General features: G+C 38.6%; 1 protein-coding gene across 1 annotated transcript in view; it reads left to right on the top strand.

The window, feature by feature from the left end:
- Positions 1–17,725, top strand: part of babam2 (BRISC and BRCA1 A complex member 2) — a 60,639-nt gene that overhangs the window by 8,271 nt on the left and 34,643 nt on the right. Inside the window, exons 5-6 of the mRNA XM_088292669.1 lie at positions 8,819–9,013; positions 10,279–10,353. Coding sequence (XP_088148795.1) covers positions 8,819–9,013; positions 10,279–10,353 — 270 coding nt within the window. The remainder of the gene's footprint in view (positions 1–8,818; positions 9,014–10,278; positions 10,354–17,725) is intronic.

The following is a 17,725-nucleotide window of genomic DNA, read 5'->3' as shown; positions in this document are numbered from 1 at the left end:
GTTACCGCCAGTATGCAGCTACGGCCTCGCCGACCACCACCAAACATTCACACTGAGTCACACTGGAGGCAAGGTGGGTGAAGTGCCTTGCCCAAGGATACGTCGACACATCACACACTCGGACAGAGCGGGATTCGTACAGGCAACCCTTCTCTTGCCGGACAACCCACTCTACCTCCTGTGCCACGGCTGCCCTGTTTTACATGGAAATTGGGCGAAATGAGGAGGGGAGGGTATTTGGGGAATCCCGGGAAAAAAAGTAACACATCCAAAATTTGAAATAATATTGGGGGGAAAAAATTACTAAATATATGATTCTGCTGGTCTCGAACTGTGACCATGCAGCGGTCAACTGTAAATTTGAGTTGCAATGTCACCAATCACCACTAGATGGCAAATATGTCTTAGTCAGGAGGCATCTCGGGCCGGGACAAAAAGAGACTGGACAAACTAGTGAGGAGGGCCAGCTCTGTCCTGGGCGTCTCCCTGGACTCTGTGGACTCAGTGGGGGGCAGGAGGATGACGGCAAAACTGTCATCAATGCTGGACAACCCAGCCCACCCACTCAATGACACTCTGAGAACACTCCACAGCTCCTTCAGTGATAGACTGTTACACCCTCGCTGTACCAAAGAGAGATTTCGCCGCTCCTTCCTGCCGACTGCTGTCAGACTTTTTAACAAGAACATTGGGTCAGGCCTACAAACGGGAGGGCATTAGTGCAATTGTGCAGTCCTAGGATGCAATATATACTACTACTGTACTTTCAGCCAATGGTGTACTTAAATATTGACCAATGATGTATTTTGTTTACCATTACAGTATTCTTATTACAGTACTTCTATCACTGCAGTATTTCTACCATTGCAGGACGTTCACTATTACAGTACTTTTATCACTGCAGTACTTCCCATCGTTGCGGTACTTTTACTATTACAGTACTTTTATCATTGCAGTATTTTTCTATCGTTGCAGTACTTTTACTATTACAGTACTTTTACCATTGCAGTATATTTTATCATTGCAGTACTTTTTACCATCACAGTACTTTTATCATTGCAGTATTTTCTATCATTGCAGTACTTTTCTATCGTTTCAGTACTCTTACCATTACAGTACTTTTATCATTGCAATATTTTTATCATTGCAGTATTTTCAATCATTCAGTAGTTTTTATCATTACAGCGTTTCCCCCTCCGTATAATGGACAGGCATTAGGAGTGTTTCCTTACACTTAGTTACGTTTATACTGTGTATATTTGCATGCTTTTTATGAATGTCTGCTGCTAATGTTAAACATTAACGGCTACATTACGCCGCCGACTCTGTGTGATCTATATCTTTGCTGTTGTAACACCTCAAATTTCCCCATTGTGGGACTAATAAAGGACATCTTTATCCTTTATCCTTTAGTCGTCTTATACTGGCCTATAATACTGGCTGATTTGGAATTATATACATATATAAATTCTCCTTTTCCCATTACATTTCACATCACATATTTGTAAATACTATACATGGCGACCGTATTGTCAGGACAATATCTTTTCTTACTAAATCCAAAGTGTTTCGATGATAAAATATTGTGATGTCTTAAAAATCTACTCTTCCTCGCCGACATGATCTCGGTTGCGTTCTTGACCTAAATCCTTCGCACCGACCAGAGATGATGATAAAAATAACATTTAAACTTGAATTAAATTATGTAAATATATAGGGTATAAGGACTTTTGAGTATAAAATTATTTAATTATATTAATTAAATAGATCAATTGGTTGAAGTTATTGCTGTCAATTAGTTCAACCACCGATAGAATCTAAAGGTTGACATAGCTTTTTCCATCTAATGCCTGTGTTGTGTTCAGTACAATTATAACACCTTAGACTATTTATGTCTCATTTTGGATTTATTTTCACAAATACAACTGCATAAGTCTATAGTTTGACATTTGATTTTTAAATGTCTTACAAGATAATAATCAAAACAGGTCTTCTTTCCACTGAAGTGTTGTGCTTGTTCACAGAATCAAAGATTTTATAGCCATAGATTAAGAGCATTTAGCAATAATAGTAATAGCTGAGTTTCTCCTCATGTGCTTTGCCGTCGCCAATTTCCAGAAGATGTGAGTGACATCTTCAATTCTATCCAACATTTGTCCTGAAATAATCAACAACAGCCACAGCCAAACAATAAACTGTAAACACACAAACTGGCTCGTAGGCTGTTCATACTTTTGTGGAGTGATTAAAATGCATTAACAGTGACTTTAACGCCTGCTAATGGCCATTTGGACTCTGCAGAAAGTCAAAACTTAAACAGAAACCAAATTATAGTTATTCTTAATAATGCAGCGGGTCCCCAAAAATTGTTATAATTTTCTTCCAATGATGTAACATTTTTGGGGACACCCTGTATATACCCATTCAGTTAATGGTTTCCTGACTTCAATATCCTAGCAGATCATTTGTAGAAGGTTACAAAAATCTTCTTTGTCCAGAGAAAATGCAATGCCTGGCTGTAATTGCCTCGTAGCACAAATTACTGAGATTTAAATTTGCATATTACTGTTGTTTTTCTTTGTTTGATTTTTTTTTTTGACAATGTCAGCTCCCATTGCCAAAATGCTATAATTGGCATGAAAAGAAAACATTTATTTCTTTTTCTTCCCTCTTTTTTCCATTTTCCATTGACGTCAGATTTTTCACATCGTGTTCTCCAGTAATAGCGCCTGGTGAGTGAAAGCATTTTTGTGAGTTTGCCATGATGTTATCCTCCGACTCCCCCCACCCAACTCATTTCTTTGGAATCATTTGTTGCTTTACGTTAATACGATTCATGTTTTCGACATGTCATCATGATCAAGGTAAAAATCTCTCAGGAAAGAGGCAAGACTTGATTCCTATTGGTCTCCTTCTCTTCAGTCAAAAAGTTCTGATGTCGGCTCTTTTCAGCATTGCACGGGCGGAGCGGGGTGACGAACATTTTGGGAACAGAGAGGTGACCAGAGAGAGGAAATGACAAAGACAGAGACAGGAAGGGAGGGGAGGTGGACAGCAATACCAGTTAAATCCCTTGCGTAGAATACTCTTGCATCATATTGTTTTTTTTCCCTATTTCTTTTATAATTGCCTAATTTAGTAAACAGGCTCGTCGATTTTTGCATGACATTTATCTTTTTTTTTTTTTCATATGTTATTATATTTTCTTTTGGGTTGGAAACTACATTAAACACTACCTCTGATGATGACGTCTTTGGCCTGTTTGCATATTAATGGCGGGCCATTAAGTCGAAATAAATGTTTTTTGTTTGAGAAGCGATTTTGCTAATCAATGACTTCATTTGCGGAGCATTGTTTTTATTTAAATTTTACACAACACCACAACTTCATTGGATCTGGCGTTTTTGTTTGGCGATGGTGTGGTTGGAAAACAAACATTCATTTTGGCACGTTTTTGGTTTGGTAATCGTGAGCTGTCTTTATTTGAGGATGTGTATGGCTGTACTTAAACGCAACAGTTACACTTATCTCAATTTATTTTTTGTCCGTTGCTATTACCTCCCTGTTTTTTGAGGAGTCGTTTGTCATTTGTCAAGTCTAGACTTGGCCTGCAGTGCGTGTTGGCACGGAATATTTGGGGAGTTTCCCAACAACTTTGCTTTTTCTCAGTTAGTGTGTATATGGCCAAGACCTGGGGTTAGCCCCAATGTCCTCCCTAGAACCCGCATCAACATGTTTCCACTTATCGGTCCCTGAGTCCTGTGAGATGCACAGGCAAGCTCTGTCTCGTCAGGAGTGGAACAGCTCAGTGTTCATTTTTTGTTGTTTGGTCATGTTAAGTAATTAAAACGAAGTTTCTGTTTTGGGATAAATTGGCTGAGCATGAAAAAAAAATATTGTACGAGATAAAATGTGTATTAAAAATAATTTGGGGGTCTAGATGAACATTTTTAGCTCAAGGGTCACAGTTGGATAAGAGGGGCTGGACTGCATTTTTTTTTTAATATATATTTTATTTTTTTAAATAATGTATTGTTGCCAATGTAACTCAATAATCAAGCATTACAGCAAATTTTGCACCCTACTTTTTGCCATATTGAAATGATGCGAACAATAGAGCTTTTCACTTTTGTATATATCTGATGTCGAAGTACAATTACAAACTTAAGTGTGTCGTCAAAGTATGTTTTTTATGCAGATTTTGTTCTTCTTAGCTTTATGCTTTGCCACAATACCCAATTATACATCCTTATAATTGACGTGGTTATTGCAGTCCACATAACTCTGACGACAACAAAAAGCAATGAAAATATTTTTCTTGTCAGAAGAAATAAAGGTAAAAAAAAAAGCCCAATTTATTCAAGTCTATTTTTTTCTTGCATTTGAGAGAACCTCTTCCGTGACTCTTGTGTGTGCGTAGTTCGAGGCGATGTTTGTATCATACGGCTCCCAAAAGAACAATGTAATGTGAAGCTAATCCAAGTATTCTTTTCTGAAGAGAAAGGAAACGTGACTTCACGCTAACCTCTGCTAATCTTGAATGCCATATATTGGTGAGCACTTCCTAGCTCTTGCTGCAGGTTGTCCCCTGGTACTGTTCTAACAATGGACCTCAAATGGCCTGAAAAGACGGGTAAACCTGGGCAGAGTGTATGAACTAACACTTCCTTTTTGCTAAAGCAAGTAATGTGTTCCACATTTTATTATTGGCAGTGCTCACTCACATGTCTGGGAATGCTTGAAGCAGGCGGGTTATTGTTTGATATTCGAGAAGCTTCATGGAAAGAACAAACATGGGACAATCATCCATGAATGTCAGTGGTAAACGAGTTCAAGAATGCCCGCTATTCTTGTCAACAACTTGAACTGTGTTGGACAAAAACTGCGTGGATCTCACTGAAGAAACACTGGCTTGAGAATGCCAAGTGTCTTAAACACATGACAAGAGCAATTTAGGATGATCTTAGACTTGGCAATCTCTGGGGGCGAAACAGGGTGTGAGCCCACTCTTGAATTAGAGACTAAACAGAGATTAATTTAATACTTGGGAGTTGTTTAATGCCTCACACTTTCAAGTCAACAGCGATTTATTGGATCAGGTTGCCAGCATCTATAAAAATCACATTCAAGACATAAAAACAAATAATTTCTGTTGGCCTATATAATTATCTTGGCTTTTCAGATGCCAGCCCCTCTCTTACTGGCCTAAGATAAATATTGGAGCAGAGATGGTACAGGCGGATGGCACAGGAAGACATAATTCTGTCAACTTGTGTCTATTAAGTGTGAAGACACCAAATTTAGGTGTGCATTTGTTCTCGAAGGGATACACTGTGTTCCTTAACACATGCAAACCCAAGTCGTACTTTTAGCTTATGAATGAAGGAATTTATGCAAACATTGACTTTAGTCATCTACATTGAAACATTAGCGATCTTCATTACTTAATACTTTTTCCCCACCACAAAATAACTATGACTTATAACTACAGTTTTGAATACCCTCAATGTCATCTTTATTTTAATTTGATCAATTCAAAATAACAGTTTCAAAATTGATATTACATCAAATTGTCATATATTAGTGGAACAGGACTATGAATTGGTATATTTTAATGATTTTAAAAGGAAACACAAGGAGAGGTTGTGTAGATTTTATTATAACTTGATGCCGTAATTTAGCACAGCTTTAACGTATGTGCTTTGATAAATGGATTAGAAAATCATCTCGAGCCAATGAGTACTGTGATATTCAACTCTGGGATAAAGTAATGAGAATGTATTGCATATGCAGTATTTCATGCAACCTGCATGCTTTGAGGTAATACAAATAGATCATCCTTAATTCATAAATGACATTTCAACTGCCAAATACGACCATTGCAAGTTTTGTTACTGTACATGTCGAACCTCAAGACTGTCTCAGGATTTACCGTATTCTAGGCTAGGTTTGCATTGCCAACATTTCTTTAAACCAGTTTGGATTAAAATTATGATCAATGCACTGTTTTCATGGGCACTAAATATCTGACCTTTTTAGGACTTCCAAGCGGCTTGAATAATTTATCTCACTATCGATCAGAACAAATTATTTTGACACGCGCAGATTGACCAACTATACTGGAATTAGCCGTATAAAAAGAGCCGTAGCGACTTCCTTGTCAACAAAATATGGCCCCGTCCATTTCTAGTTTAAACGTTTGTGTTATTTCCAGTATTTTTCCCGTTTGAGTTATCACTTTTTGATGTATCTTTAACGATCCTCCAGACCGCACTTTTCGGTTCAGTCTTGCACCCAACATGTCTTTCACTCGTTCTGCTTTTATTGGCGTCCGGGAATAACAGAAACGCATATACTGATGTCATGGACGTGCGGTAAAGACGAGTTGTTATAAAGTTTCAGAATAAGTGTTTTCATGCGTATTGATCGGATTATCAATTGACATAAACTACCCCTCTCGTTCAAAATAAAACATTGATTGCAATGTGTTTGATCGGGTCAGAATACTCCGGAAGGGCTGCGTACATGAATCATTTTTATTCCGCTCAGGATTTTAATCCGAATAAAAATGTCCATGTAAATGTTGCTCGTGTCTTGGCATAGAGAGCCTTGATCCCTTTCTCCGTCTGTATCTGTCATACAAAAATATGTGAAAAGGCTGTGAAAATGCTAGTTTTGATACGACATAATGTTGTTGATAGCAGAAAAGGAACGACCTATACAATTTTTTTGGAAGTTATTTTAATTCCTAATTCTGTATCGTATAATTTGGTCAACTAAAGTCAGCAATACATTTTGTTAAAATCCTTGAAAAAAATTCCTTTGTTCTTCAGCTTCACTTCATTCCACATTTCAATTGCTGACATAATAAAGTCAGACAGTTGACATGTTAAACATATACCAGCATGCTTGCTGCACTAACAGCCGAGTTTTACAAACTGAGATCCTCTGCCTCTGCAATTGTGTTTTAATTTGGCATGCAAACGCTTTACCTGTAAGTAATTATTAATGGGCGTTTTCTCTCCACACCTGTCTGAAAAGAACAATTTGTAGGCAGTTTTGAACAATCCTTCGAGATAATATCGCTCCTGCCTTAGATTTGGCAAAAGGTTTTTTTTTTTTCAATTTGCACGGTTATGCTAGTCTACTGTTCTCTTGCTTATATATTTTAGTTCATAGTTCTGATTTCTTTCTACAATGAACATTATGTTGTTGGATTAGGCCTCCTTTTCACTGGCTTTGGCCTACTTGCCTAAGCGCCTATGTACTTGTTCCCCCCCCACCCCCCCTCCCTCCTTCACCCCTGATCCCGCCTCTCCTCTTCAGTGAAGATCCACTGATATTACATGTCACAATCCTGACACAGCACTTCCTTCGTCTCTCCTCCGTTTCTGCATGCTCCGGCCCTGGGGCACTGACCGCCTGTTTTGGACAATGCCCATCCTTGTTTGCATCACCTCCTCATTTCGGGAATCCCGGCATTGCTGGTAACCACTGGTGGATCAGGACGATGAAGTCACTGTCTCTGTTTAGCCTGCCCTTGCCATTGCAAGCGAGTTAAGTCACTTCAGAACAATGGATGCTTTCTCAATTGGTCTAATATGGGACGCGAGGCCGACAGAAAAACTCAGTCAGTTGTTGAGACAAGCTAAGATAGGTCAACACTGTCATCAATCGCTTTTTGCTATTAATATTCATACATTTACAGATTCAACATACTTTCATTTTGGGATTGGACGGATATCTGATTTAGTCCTTATTGGGATTTAGCCTGCATCATTATTTATTACAGTAAGATTAAGAGTGCTGCCCACAAGTTTCACTTTTAGCTTGGAATTGCTGTTTAGTCTTAACGTTTCGGCAGTTGTTATTAATTATTACTACTAGTAGAGCAACATTGCTATTGATTACTATGGGTCTGTTTCACATGACAAAAGAGTTCTTGGAAAGGGAGCAGTCTTTTCAAAAGCGTCTAAAAAAAGTATCAAGTGTGATCACAATTTTCCTTGGGCAGCGCTGCACATTGATTTACAGGTGTGCCTTAGGCTCCTCCCCATGGGGGTGGGAGCGTGTTCGAGGTGCTCCGACCGACACTTCTCAGATCCCAATGAACAGCCTGATCAACTATGTTGCTCCGGATGAGGGCAATGGTGCTCACACCAGACACTAATTGGTTTTCTGAACCATACCCCACGTATCACGCGCATGTACAAACACACCCACACAAAACAGCCGACTTAAAAAAAAATAAATAAAAATATTACCCAAGTAAGGCAATTGAGAAGAGATTCTCATGTCTGATCACCATCTTGCCATAACCAGCAAGGAGACGTACTCAATAACACGGATTTAGATATATTTCTAAACAATATTTGTGTGTTTAAAAAAAAAAAGTTTTTACTCTTTCATTTCATTTGAAAAATGGGAGGAAGACAACAGTGCTGTATTTATTTATTTTTATTCAGTTTCTACTTTATACTGTATGTTTTTTTAACACATTATTTCATTGTCTTGCGTTTGAACAAACTGTAATCTTCAAGAAATTAAAAAAGAAAATGCAATTCTTTCAATGCAAAAAATAGACATGATTGCTGTCTTCGGTGCTGGAAAAAAAAATAATTCTCTTTACATTTTGGTACGCTTGTAAGTAAACCATCAGATCCAGTAGGGGTTGAAGATGGACTTCTGCACTTCACCAATACTTGTGTCCAAGTGTTGTATCGCTTTTGAAAAGAGCTTATGCCAAAATTTGAAATCTGTCAAAAGATTCCCATCAAATCAGTGTTAACTGATTTCAATTTTCAATTGTCTTCCTCAGCATCTAGTCAAATGGGATGCTGGCAACTCCGACAGTTTGCTCCAGCTTATTAAGGAGCTCATCCAGCAGTACCACCTCTACCAGTGTCAGCGCCTCCGTGAAAGCTCCAGGCTTCTCTTTGAGTATGACAGCCTGCTGGAGGATCCTAACTATGGCCGTAATATGGAGATTTATGCCGGACACAAGAACAGCTGGGTAAGGACCATTTACACTGCACATGTAAGCGCAAACACTCTTAGCATTCATTTGGCACACTCACAGTAGGTTTAGCTGCTTTTTTTTAATTTTGTTTTCTTATTACGAATGGACATGAAGAGTCCCCTACACAGCTAATATAATATTTTATTTGTGATCTATTTACATACAGTACAAGACACTCCCAAAAAAAAAAACTGGTTTGCGTGGAGACTTTTTTGTCATTGTGATTGAAATCATCCCGAATGAAGATCTTTGGTTACCTGTTTACATGTGCTTTGATATTTTCCGATCCACCATCTACATGCTCCACCCATCAGCCGTGTGAAACACGGAGATCGCCGTAAATATCATGTGATTTATCAAGATGAAGTCCATTCATCTATTCAGCTCAGTATTCATGTTTGTGTTCACACTTTTATTGATACAGCACCATTTTAAAGAAGTCATCAGTACTTTAAAACAAGTTCTGGTGTCGCGGCTGAGCTCCGCTTAGAAGCTGACATTTTAAAGTGCGTATATGACAACGTCACTACACGTTTACGTTAGGACAGAAAATTTGCAGACCGGACGCAGCCCGGCTATTCCGATCAAACTGTTTACATGACGCTCATTCGAATTGGCAAAAGGAATATATCAGCCCATATGAATACAATTTAAAATTCCATTCAGATTCAGACTTTTTATTCAGAATGAAATGTTTTCATTCCGTTTTGTCATTTGTATCCTTTATAATCTTAATGCGTGGCTCCACGTAAACCCGGCCATATATACAATAATGAACATAGTTGTTCTTGTTGCACATTTAGTGGATTTGTTAGAAATAAGTTGCCGTCGATAATTTTCGTCGTTATGCGATTTGTGTAAATGCAAGTCAAACCGCGTTTAATTTATAGCATTTTGGGTATTTTTCCTTTTTCTTGACGGACTGCAGTCATGAATAAAGAAGCCAATTCCTCTATCAAAACACCCTTGTTTTTTTTCCTGCTGATTATTTTCCACATTTTGAGTGAACTAAAACTATCCTGAATTTGATTAATTAAGCAAATTATGGCCACCTATCGTGGGTGCATATATGCATTCCATATCTTGTTGAAAGCCAGCCAGACCTTCATCATCATCATGTTATACCAACAAAAGGGCCTTTTTGCGCCACATCTCACAAAGCTAGGCGCAGGTGCGACAATGCCTTATACCGATAGCCTGCTCAATTACAGAAATGTCTTTGTGTCACATTATAAAATTCTCCATTTTATGTATTACAGACAGGGGAGTTTTCTGCTCGCTTTCTTCTGAAACTCCCTGTGGACTTCAGCAACATCCCAATCTATCTACTTAAGGTAATGAACTGAGCATCATTCCAACTATTGACTCATGATCATTTAACACACATTCAACACATTCTCAAGACGTTATTCAAATGTGGCGCGATACAACTTGTTGTTGCCACATACTCTGTGTGTGTCCATATGTTTTGCACGGGCAAAACTGGCAAAGGTCGGATTTGTTTAAAATTAATTTCGTGCCGTGTGTCTGTGGACTCCAGTCTTAAGGGGCTGTGAGCTGACTAATCAGCAAGCCGTCACTCCTGATCTGCTCTGAACTGCGTGGTGTCTGGAGGCTTCTTTTCTCCATCTTTTGCTCTCTCTCTCTCTTTCTCTTTATTTTTCTCTTTCATCGTGGTTCTCCCTCTTCGCCACTTGTCCTGTCTTTGCCCGCATGATGCTGGAGGCTTTGGCTCTCCGGCCATGATCAACATGGCCCATGTTTATTTCGAGAACTGATGTTAAACATATGGTGTATATAGCTGCAATCATCAGTCTCACACCACCCATTGTCTACATCTCTCCGACCTCAGACCTGGAGCCGCTTTAAGATCTGGTACTCGCTGTTCCCCAGGCAGGCTTTGGGGGATAATCGTAATTACATAATTTAGAGATGGATAGCTGATCCTGAAAGTGGGTGCTGTTTTTGTCTACCTGCATATTTTAGGGAAGGTTTCTTGCAGACAACTGTCGGGAGCATTCGCTTTTCTCAAACAAGCTGTCACTTGCTGTGCGGTACATTCAACAGGTTTCAGCGGAAAACATTTGAATAAAGAAGCTCTGCTGATGTTTAAACTGTGTGCTGTGTCAACACTTGGTTGTCATAAAGGTGCTAGATGTAATATTTTCATGTTTTTAAATTAGTAAATCTTATTTGAATACACATTCCCGTCTTCGTAACCCTCGCTTTTTTTTTTTTTTTTTTTTTACGCACACACACTATATTTGACAACCCTGGCATACATAGTTTTAAGACTTGGAATTTAAGGATGAGCTTCGACTCGCCTAGTGGAGGGTAATAAAAATCAGCCTACACTCTGTCCACCTACGCAACATAGCGAACCGGATAATGCAGCAGATATATTGGACTTTGCTGAAAGGTTCGACCAAAAATGTACGACCTGAATATTCACTTTGACAGTTATCATGCAATTATTTTTGTCAGTGTATTTGATGTCTGAGGTCAATTAATTTCCCGCACTACACATCTCATCACGTGTTATTCATATAATTGGTGCTTTTGAATAATTCGACCGCTAATTTATTCATTCTATATCTTTGCATCTGCATATGGTATGTTGCATGATGTTTTGAGACTCTTGACACTCACATTTTTTTCCAGCAATCATTTCACGGTTGAATACAACATTTTTGGTTGGATATCGAAAGAGAAGGCAGATTTCTGCGTTATACTGCAGTTGTAACATTGTTGTCCACAAAGCCACTGATGCCAGAAAATCGTAGACACAGTTTCATTTAGTTGTGATTTCAATAGCCCTAATTTTGCATCTGTGCCCTGAATAGTCGTAATTCAGCATTTAATGCCTCCAAAAATGTTTCTCTGAATATCAGGTGGTTATCTACTAACACTTAAGACCAAGATTATTATTGTTTAGGGAAATGAACAAAATAACGAGCACTAAAATTGGTGATGGTGGAGGGAGGTGTTTGATCCCCATTTTTTTTATGAAATAAAATGAAAAGTAGTGTTTTTAAACAACTGAAACGGCATGTTCTGTTTACAAAACTAATTAACACCAATTTGAATCACACCGGAAATGTTCTTTGTTTTTTAAATTAATTTCATACATACACTTTTTAGGTTTGTTTTACTTGTATTAATTTTGGCTTAGTTGAGTTTACGACAACATTGTATTGCTTCTTAAACAAATTGCTCGAGTTACTAAAGTAATTTGATTGAGAGAAAAAAAAAAGGCGGAAGCATCTCCCTCGAAGCTACATTTCACCCGGACAGTTACTGCGGGCGCACAACACTTGGTACAGAAATGCATTGAAGTGTGGACAAAGAGCTCAGAAATTATTAGTAAAAGACTGAGACTGTCCAAGGTCTGTGATCATTTTATGCAGCATGTCTATGATTATTCAACATGTGAACGCCTAGTTAACTCCAGCTGAACAAGCGGCTCGGACACAAGGCAACGTAAACATTGTATTCCGATTTCAAACTGTCTTTCCAGATTTTGTTAAATTAATTTCTAGTATTCAAAAATGCTGCAGAGTTGTAGAACATACCATTCTTTTTTTTGTTCTTTTTTACTTATTGTTAGTGTTTTTAGAATTGCATATTTTGTTTCTTCATTGCACAATTTTTATTGTGAATTTTTGTAACCGCACGCTCCACACATACTTGTATTGGCAGCCAGGATGGCCGAGTGGTCTAAGGCGCCGCGCCGCGTTCAGGACCCAGTCTCCCCAGGAGGCCTGGGTTCGAATCTCGAATTTCCCCATTGTGGGACTAATAAAGGGAATATTATTGGAATATTATTATTATTAAAAAAAATAAATAAATAAATAAAATCTTTTTAAACAATACGTACTAATTGTTTGCCAACCCACTTTTAATGCTATAATAAACTAGCTGAACTCAAAATTCACAAGCAAATAAAAAATATAAATCTAGTGAAAAACTATTATAACCATGCTTAACACTTCAACAGTAGCCAGTTACAGTAGGTCGAGGTCAGACAGTTGACCCTGTTTTAAATCCACCTCCCGTCAAGTTTATGGATGTCCTTGCTGGAGGACACTGGGTTTGCCAATAAAGCAGAAATGTGTTTGGACATGGGCAGCCTTGCACAGGTAGCGATTGCTTAGCTGTGGATAGCGGCCACGGAGCTGTGGAGGACAACCGCTACCTGGAGCGAAGCATTTGTGTGCTTTGCCCTCACTACAGTGGACATGTTTACCTTCCTGCGTCTACTGGAGAGCTGTGGGCTGGGAGAAGGATGCTAGTTGACTTATTATTTTAAGGAGGGCATCCTGTCATGGCCCAAATGAAAAAGTTGGGAGGATATAGAGAGCAGAATTGAAGGAAGGTTCGTCAAAAGCACACAATGTAGGCTGGCAGTTTTCTTGACTTTGAAAGGGCATGCGGGCCTTTTGGGTATTATTGCAGTGTCTCATTCTTTTATTGTATCAGTCTCAACCTCTGGGTTGTCCACAATTTTGGTGTTTTACAAATAATCGTTGTATTAGTTTGTTCCGTAATGTAGTTGTACCACAGGTTTGTGTCCAATTATCACTCCTTCCTCTGTCCCGCTGTTCATCAATGCGATAAGTTGAACTTTGACATGTTTGCAGGTTCTGTCCAGTCATGTGGCACTGAACTGGCACAAAGAGACGGACACATTTGCAATCAGGACTCTCACAACCCATTGATATGTCTGACCTGTTAGTGCACAATTTAGGAATTGAGCTGGGCATGCCGTTTATAAGTCATCCGTTTGGACCATAAAGCCTTTCTCAAATAAAAGCTACTTTTTTCTCTTGAGAAAAATAAACAACTCATAAACGATTGACGCTATTGTTGACAGTTTTAGCCAACATGAGTGATGTCATTTTGTTGACAGATGGATGTCAAAGAGTTAACTGATGAGTCCATTTGAATGACATTGCTTATTTAGACAGCAGCATTAAAGTATGTCAACAATGTCCAAGTTCATTTAATTATAAAATCTTACGGGCCGTCGTAACGAGTCCCTAGTGCAGTACTTATGATGTTCTACTACTTGTCCATATGGAAAGCGCTCTGTCCCAGCTCCAGCTGTTGTGAAATGCGCCACATAAATAAAGTTGTATTGTATTGTATGCAGAACGCTTCTTTTATGGCAATCACCACTTCAGTCGACATTTTGTTGTGTGCATCTGTATCTATGTTTGAAACTAATTTGACTAATTTGTTCTGCCGAGGTTGGGACATTTCAGCGCATTTGTTTATATTAGACATAAACACAGGTTTCCCTTTACATCAAGGGTCTCCAATTCCGATCCTCGGGAGCCCCCATCCATACCGCTTTACATGAATTTTAGTATTAAACGTATTAACGGCAATATTGTTTATCTTTGCCTAAATGCATTTTTACTTTAAACTTTGTCTCCCACCCAGACCACGTTTTTCAGAAATTTAGCACATTTTTATGGTACGTTGTTGTGAGTGCTCCAAAGTACATGGAACGCACAAACATGGAAAACGCTCCACAAAATACTTTCAATCCCAAAAACGTATTTTTTGCAGCGCTAACCACGATGATGCTGTACTGCCCCAAACATTGGATTCAATCTCTGAACCCAACCTAAACCACCTTGCCTACAGGCATATGTGCAAACCGCTCTGCTCGCTCCGCTATAAACACTGTTTAAAAATGTTATAAAAAAAAAATAAACATAACCGAACTCGACATGTTTCTACAGTAATAAATGTAATAGATACCGGAATATTTTTTTCTGTCTGTGATCGCAAGTTATAATCCTGCTTTTACAGCACTGCATTCAAATATTTGAGTTATTTCCCCTCCATTAATATTCAAGGGCTTTATTTTAGAAGTATTTTCTAGAGGTTATTTCAAGTCCAATTTATGTTTGTAAATTCAGCAACTGGTGTCTCCCCCAAAGTGCCAAACTGACCTGAGGGAGATTTGCATACAGCCCTAGGCACTGCTGCATCGCCATTACAACCCCAACCCCCATCCTCCCCACCTTTTTTTTTTGTCTGGTCAAATTGCATGGTTCACTAAGGCATTTACATCAAATTATTTTTACCCTGATTAATTTAGAGTTTTTTTTATTCGCCTGTTGTTCAAAATCATCCTCAGTGACACTTCACATTGGATGTAAGGGAACCCAAATGTTCCTCCTAAATTGTTGTTGACTATTCTCCATTTACCAATGGCGTTATTACCTCATCAGAAGGGGAAAGTGTGCATTCATTTTCCCGAGTGGTCACCGAGAAGAAACTAATGACAGATTGAGGGTATTTATAGTCTCGTCAAGGGAGTGGAGGGGACAGGCGTGTCACAGTTTGACTGGCAGTGTGCAGTTTAATGCTTTATTATTTCTCAATGGTTGAACTTGAGATTTTAATGTCACTGATTGGATAAGCTGTTCAGATAATAGATGGAGGATTTAGTTTTTTCAAGTCTGCCAATAACGAATGTGGACAAAAGTAGTAGTACACTTACACAAACTTATAATAGCCGTAAAATAGATTCGCTTTCCACTTTTTCGCGGGTACAGTAAACGCAGCTTCCACTCTTCAGGGAAGACTCAGTTTGTCATGTCTGTGGGAGTATTTGTAAGGTCAAAGATCATTGGTATAGTATTGGATGAGAGGATGTTTCTCCAGCATCTTCAGCAAATTATGACCTTACAAACGGTCACCAATTTTGCAGAAATGCAAAATATCTGCCAATCCAAACTAGCTGATCTGATCTGTGTTAAGTCTAATTTTGGGAATTTGGGACAAAGCCAAAGTACCTGAAGAAAACACATCCAGCATGAGGAAAACATTGAAACGCCACACAGCATGGCCCAAGCTGAAATTTGTACCCGGCGCCTCTCCACTGGCATGCAAATTGTCTATCGTGCCACTCCTCATGAATTAGTTGAAGTTATTTACTTGGTTAATCATTGTTTTCCCGCTCTAGACTGTTGCATTGTTCATGTTTTAGGAAGCTGGCTTTGTAAAACATCAACTGCAAGCCCAATTGGTTGCAGCTGTGGTTGCCCTGCCTTTCCGGTTGCCACATAATTGTCACATCTTTCTCAACTACTCATGGAGCTTTCGTTGTTGTGGTTTTCTGTCCAGCTTTTGTCCTCCTTTTGTCTGACAGTTGAGCTTTTGGAGAAGTCGTGGCTGGAGATGGCCTATTTCGTCACAGCTCTTTCACAATTCTCTTCGGATAACAAAAACAACGCCTCAATGCACGAGCAAACATACTTAAACGGGGACATATATTCATGCACACATTTTCATGACATGCCGCTATGTCACATGTGAATGTGACAAACAAAAATTGTGGCTCATGGCGTATGACTCTTAGACCCATCATTAAGGATCTGTTAGGGCTGTGATTAAATTAAACGTCAGTCAGTCATTTCAAGCCTGCTTTGTTGCCCTAACTATTCACTGGTCTTTTTTTGACAGGACGCACATAGCTTTATATGGACAGTTTCCTAAAAAATATTTTAAAAAATAATTACAGAGTGTAACAAGACGGTGGGCACAATTTTATCTTTATATTTACGCCACCTATCTTGCTCCAAGAAAAAGCTTGCTCTTTTTTGCGGGACTGTCAAGAGATTGTCCCAAAGCAAGTGGTTGTAATTTGTGGCCTTGCCATGCCCTTGCACGGTAAACAGTGACTCAGGAGCTCAGGAATCTTAAGAGCTATAAAATAATTGTAGGTCCATCCCAAATGTCCCTATGTGACTTGTTGCCTCAGCTCTGCATTCGAAGCCACACAAAAATAAGTTGTTTTCCCCGCTGAAATTGCAGTGTAATGTTTACTACAGCCCTCGAGTCTGTTCATTGTTGTAATTATTCACCAAACAAAGATGATGTTGTCCCTCATGAGAATGTTAAGTGCGTGTTTAGAGTTGTTGAAAAATTGGGGGTATTTCTGTTTTTCATAACGATGGAAACTGTTCTAATTGTTTATTTTCTAATTATTGCGCAATTTAACTTTGAAGAAGTAAAGAGTATTTCATGAAAGGTCATTTTTGGAATATTTTGGGATTATGAGTTTTTTTTATATCGTTGTAAAACATGTAATTATCATTTGTGTAATTTCAAAGATAAATTGCATCTTAATGCTTTTTCTGAAAAACAAATGTAATTAAAACTGGATGTTATGGGATTATTATTTTTTTGTTGTAAAATTGTAATGACACGTATTTTTAGTGATGAATGGCTTTGAACTCTTTTTTTCTAAGTACAGTTTCATTGTGAATGCATCTTACAATTTAGCTTACAAATACAAAAGGAATGTTGTACGTTATCAGAAAGTATTTATAATTTACAGTTAATACTTGCTCTAAAAAATGCCAAGCACCGTTCGTAATCAATTAGGGGAAAATCAAATGTATCAGGCGTCATTCATTTTGAGTTCATGGTGCTTTTAGAAATCCTGTTGCCGAGTGATGGCGTGTCTGTTTAGCACTGTGACATGGCATTTAGTAGGAAAGCAAGTTGCCCAAAAGACATCGTCAAGTAATTGCCAGTTTGGGCTTCACTAATGCAGTGTACGCCTGAAATCTGAAAAGGCCAGCCAATGCTTCCACGCAGATAAACAATTATGTGGCTTTTTAATGGTAGATGTATTATAGCTTGGTATACGCTTGAAGATGAATTCAAATGTCACGCATCTCT

Source organism: Idiotropiscis lumnitzeri, chromosome 1, assembly GCF_059441095.1.
Source record: "Idiotropiscis lumnitzeri isolate Australia: NSW breed Sydney's pygmy pipehorse chromosome 1, RoL_Ilum_1.0, whole genome shotgun sequence".
Classification (NCBI taxonomy): Eukaryota; Metazoa; Chordata; class Actinopteri; order Syngnathiformes; family Syngnathidae; genus Idiotropiscis; species Idiotropiscis lumnitzeri.
This window is presented reverse-complemented; position numbering and strand designations above follow the sequence as displayed.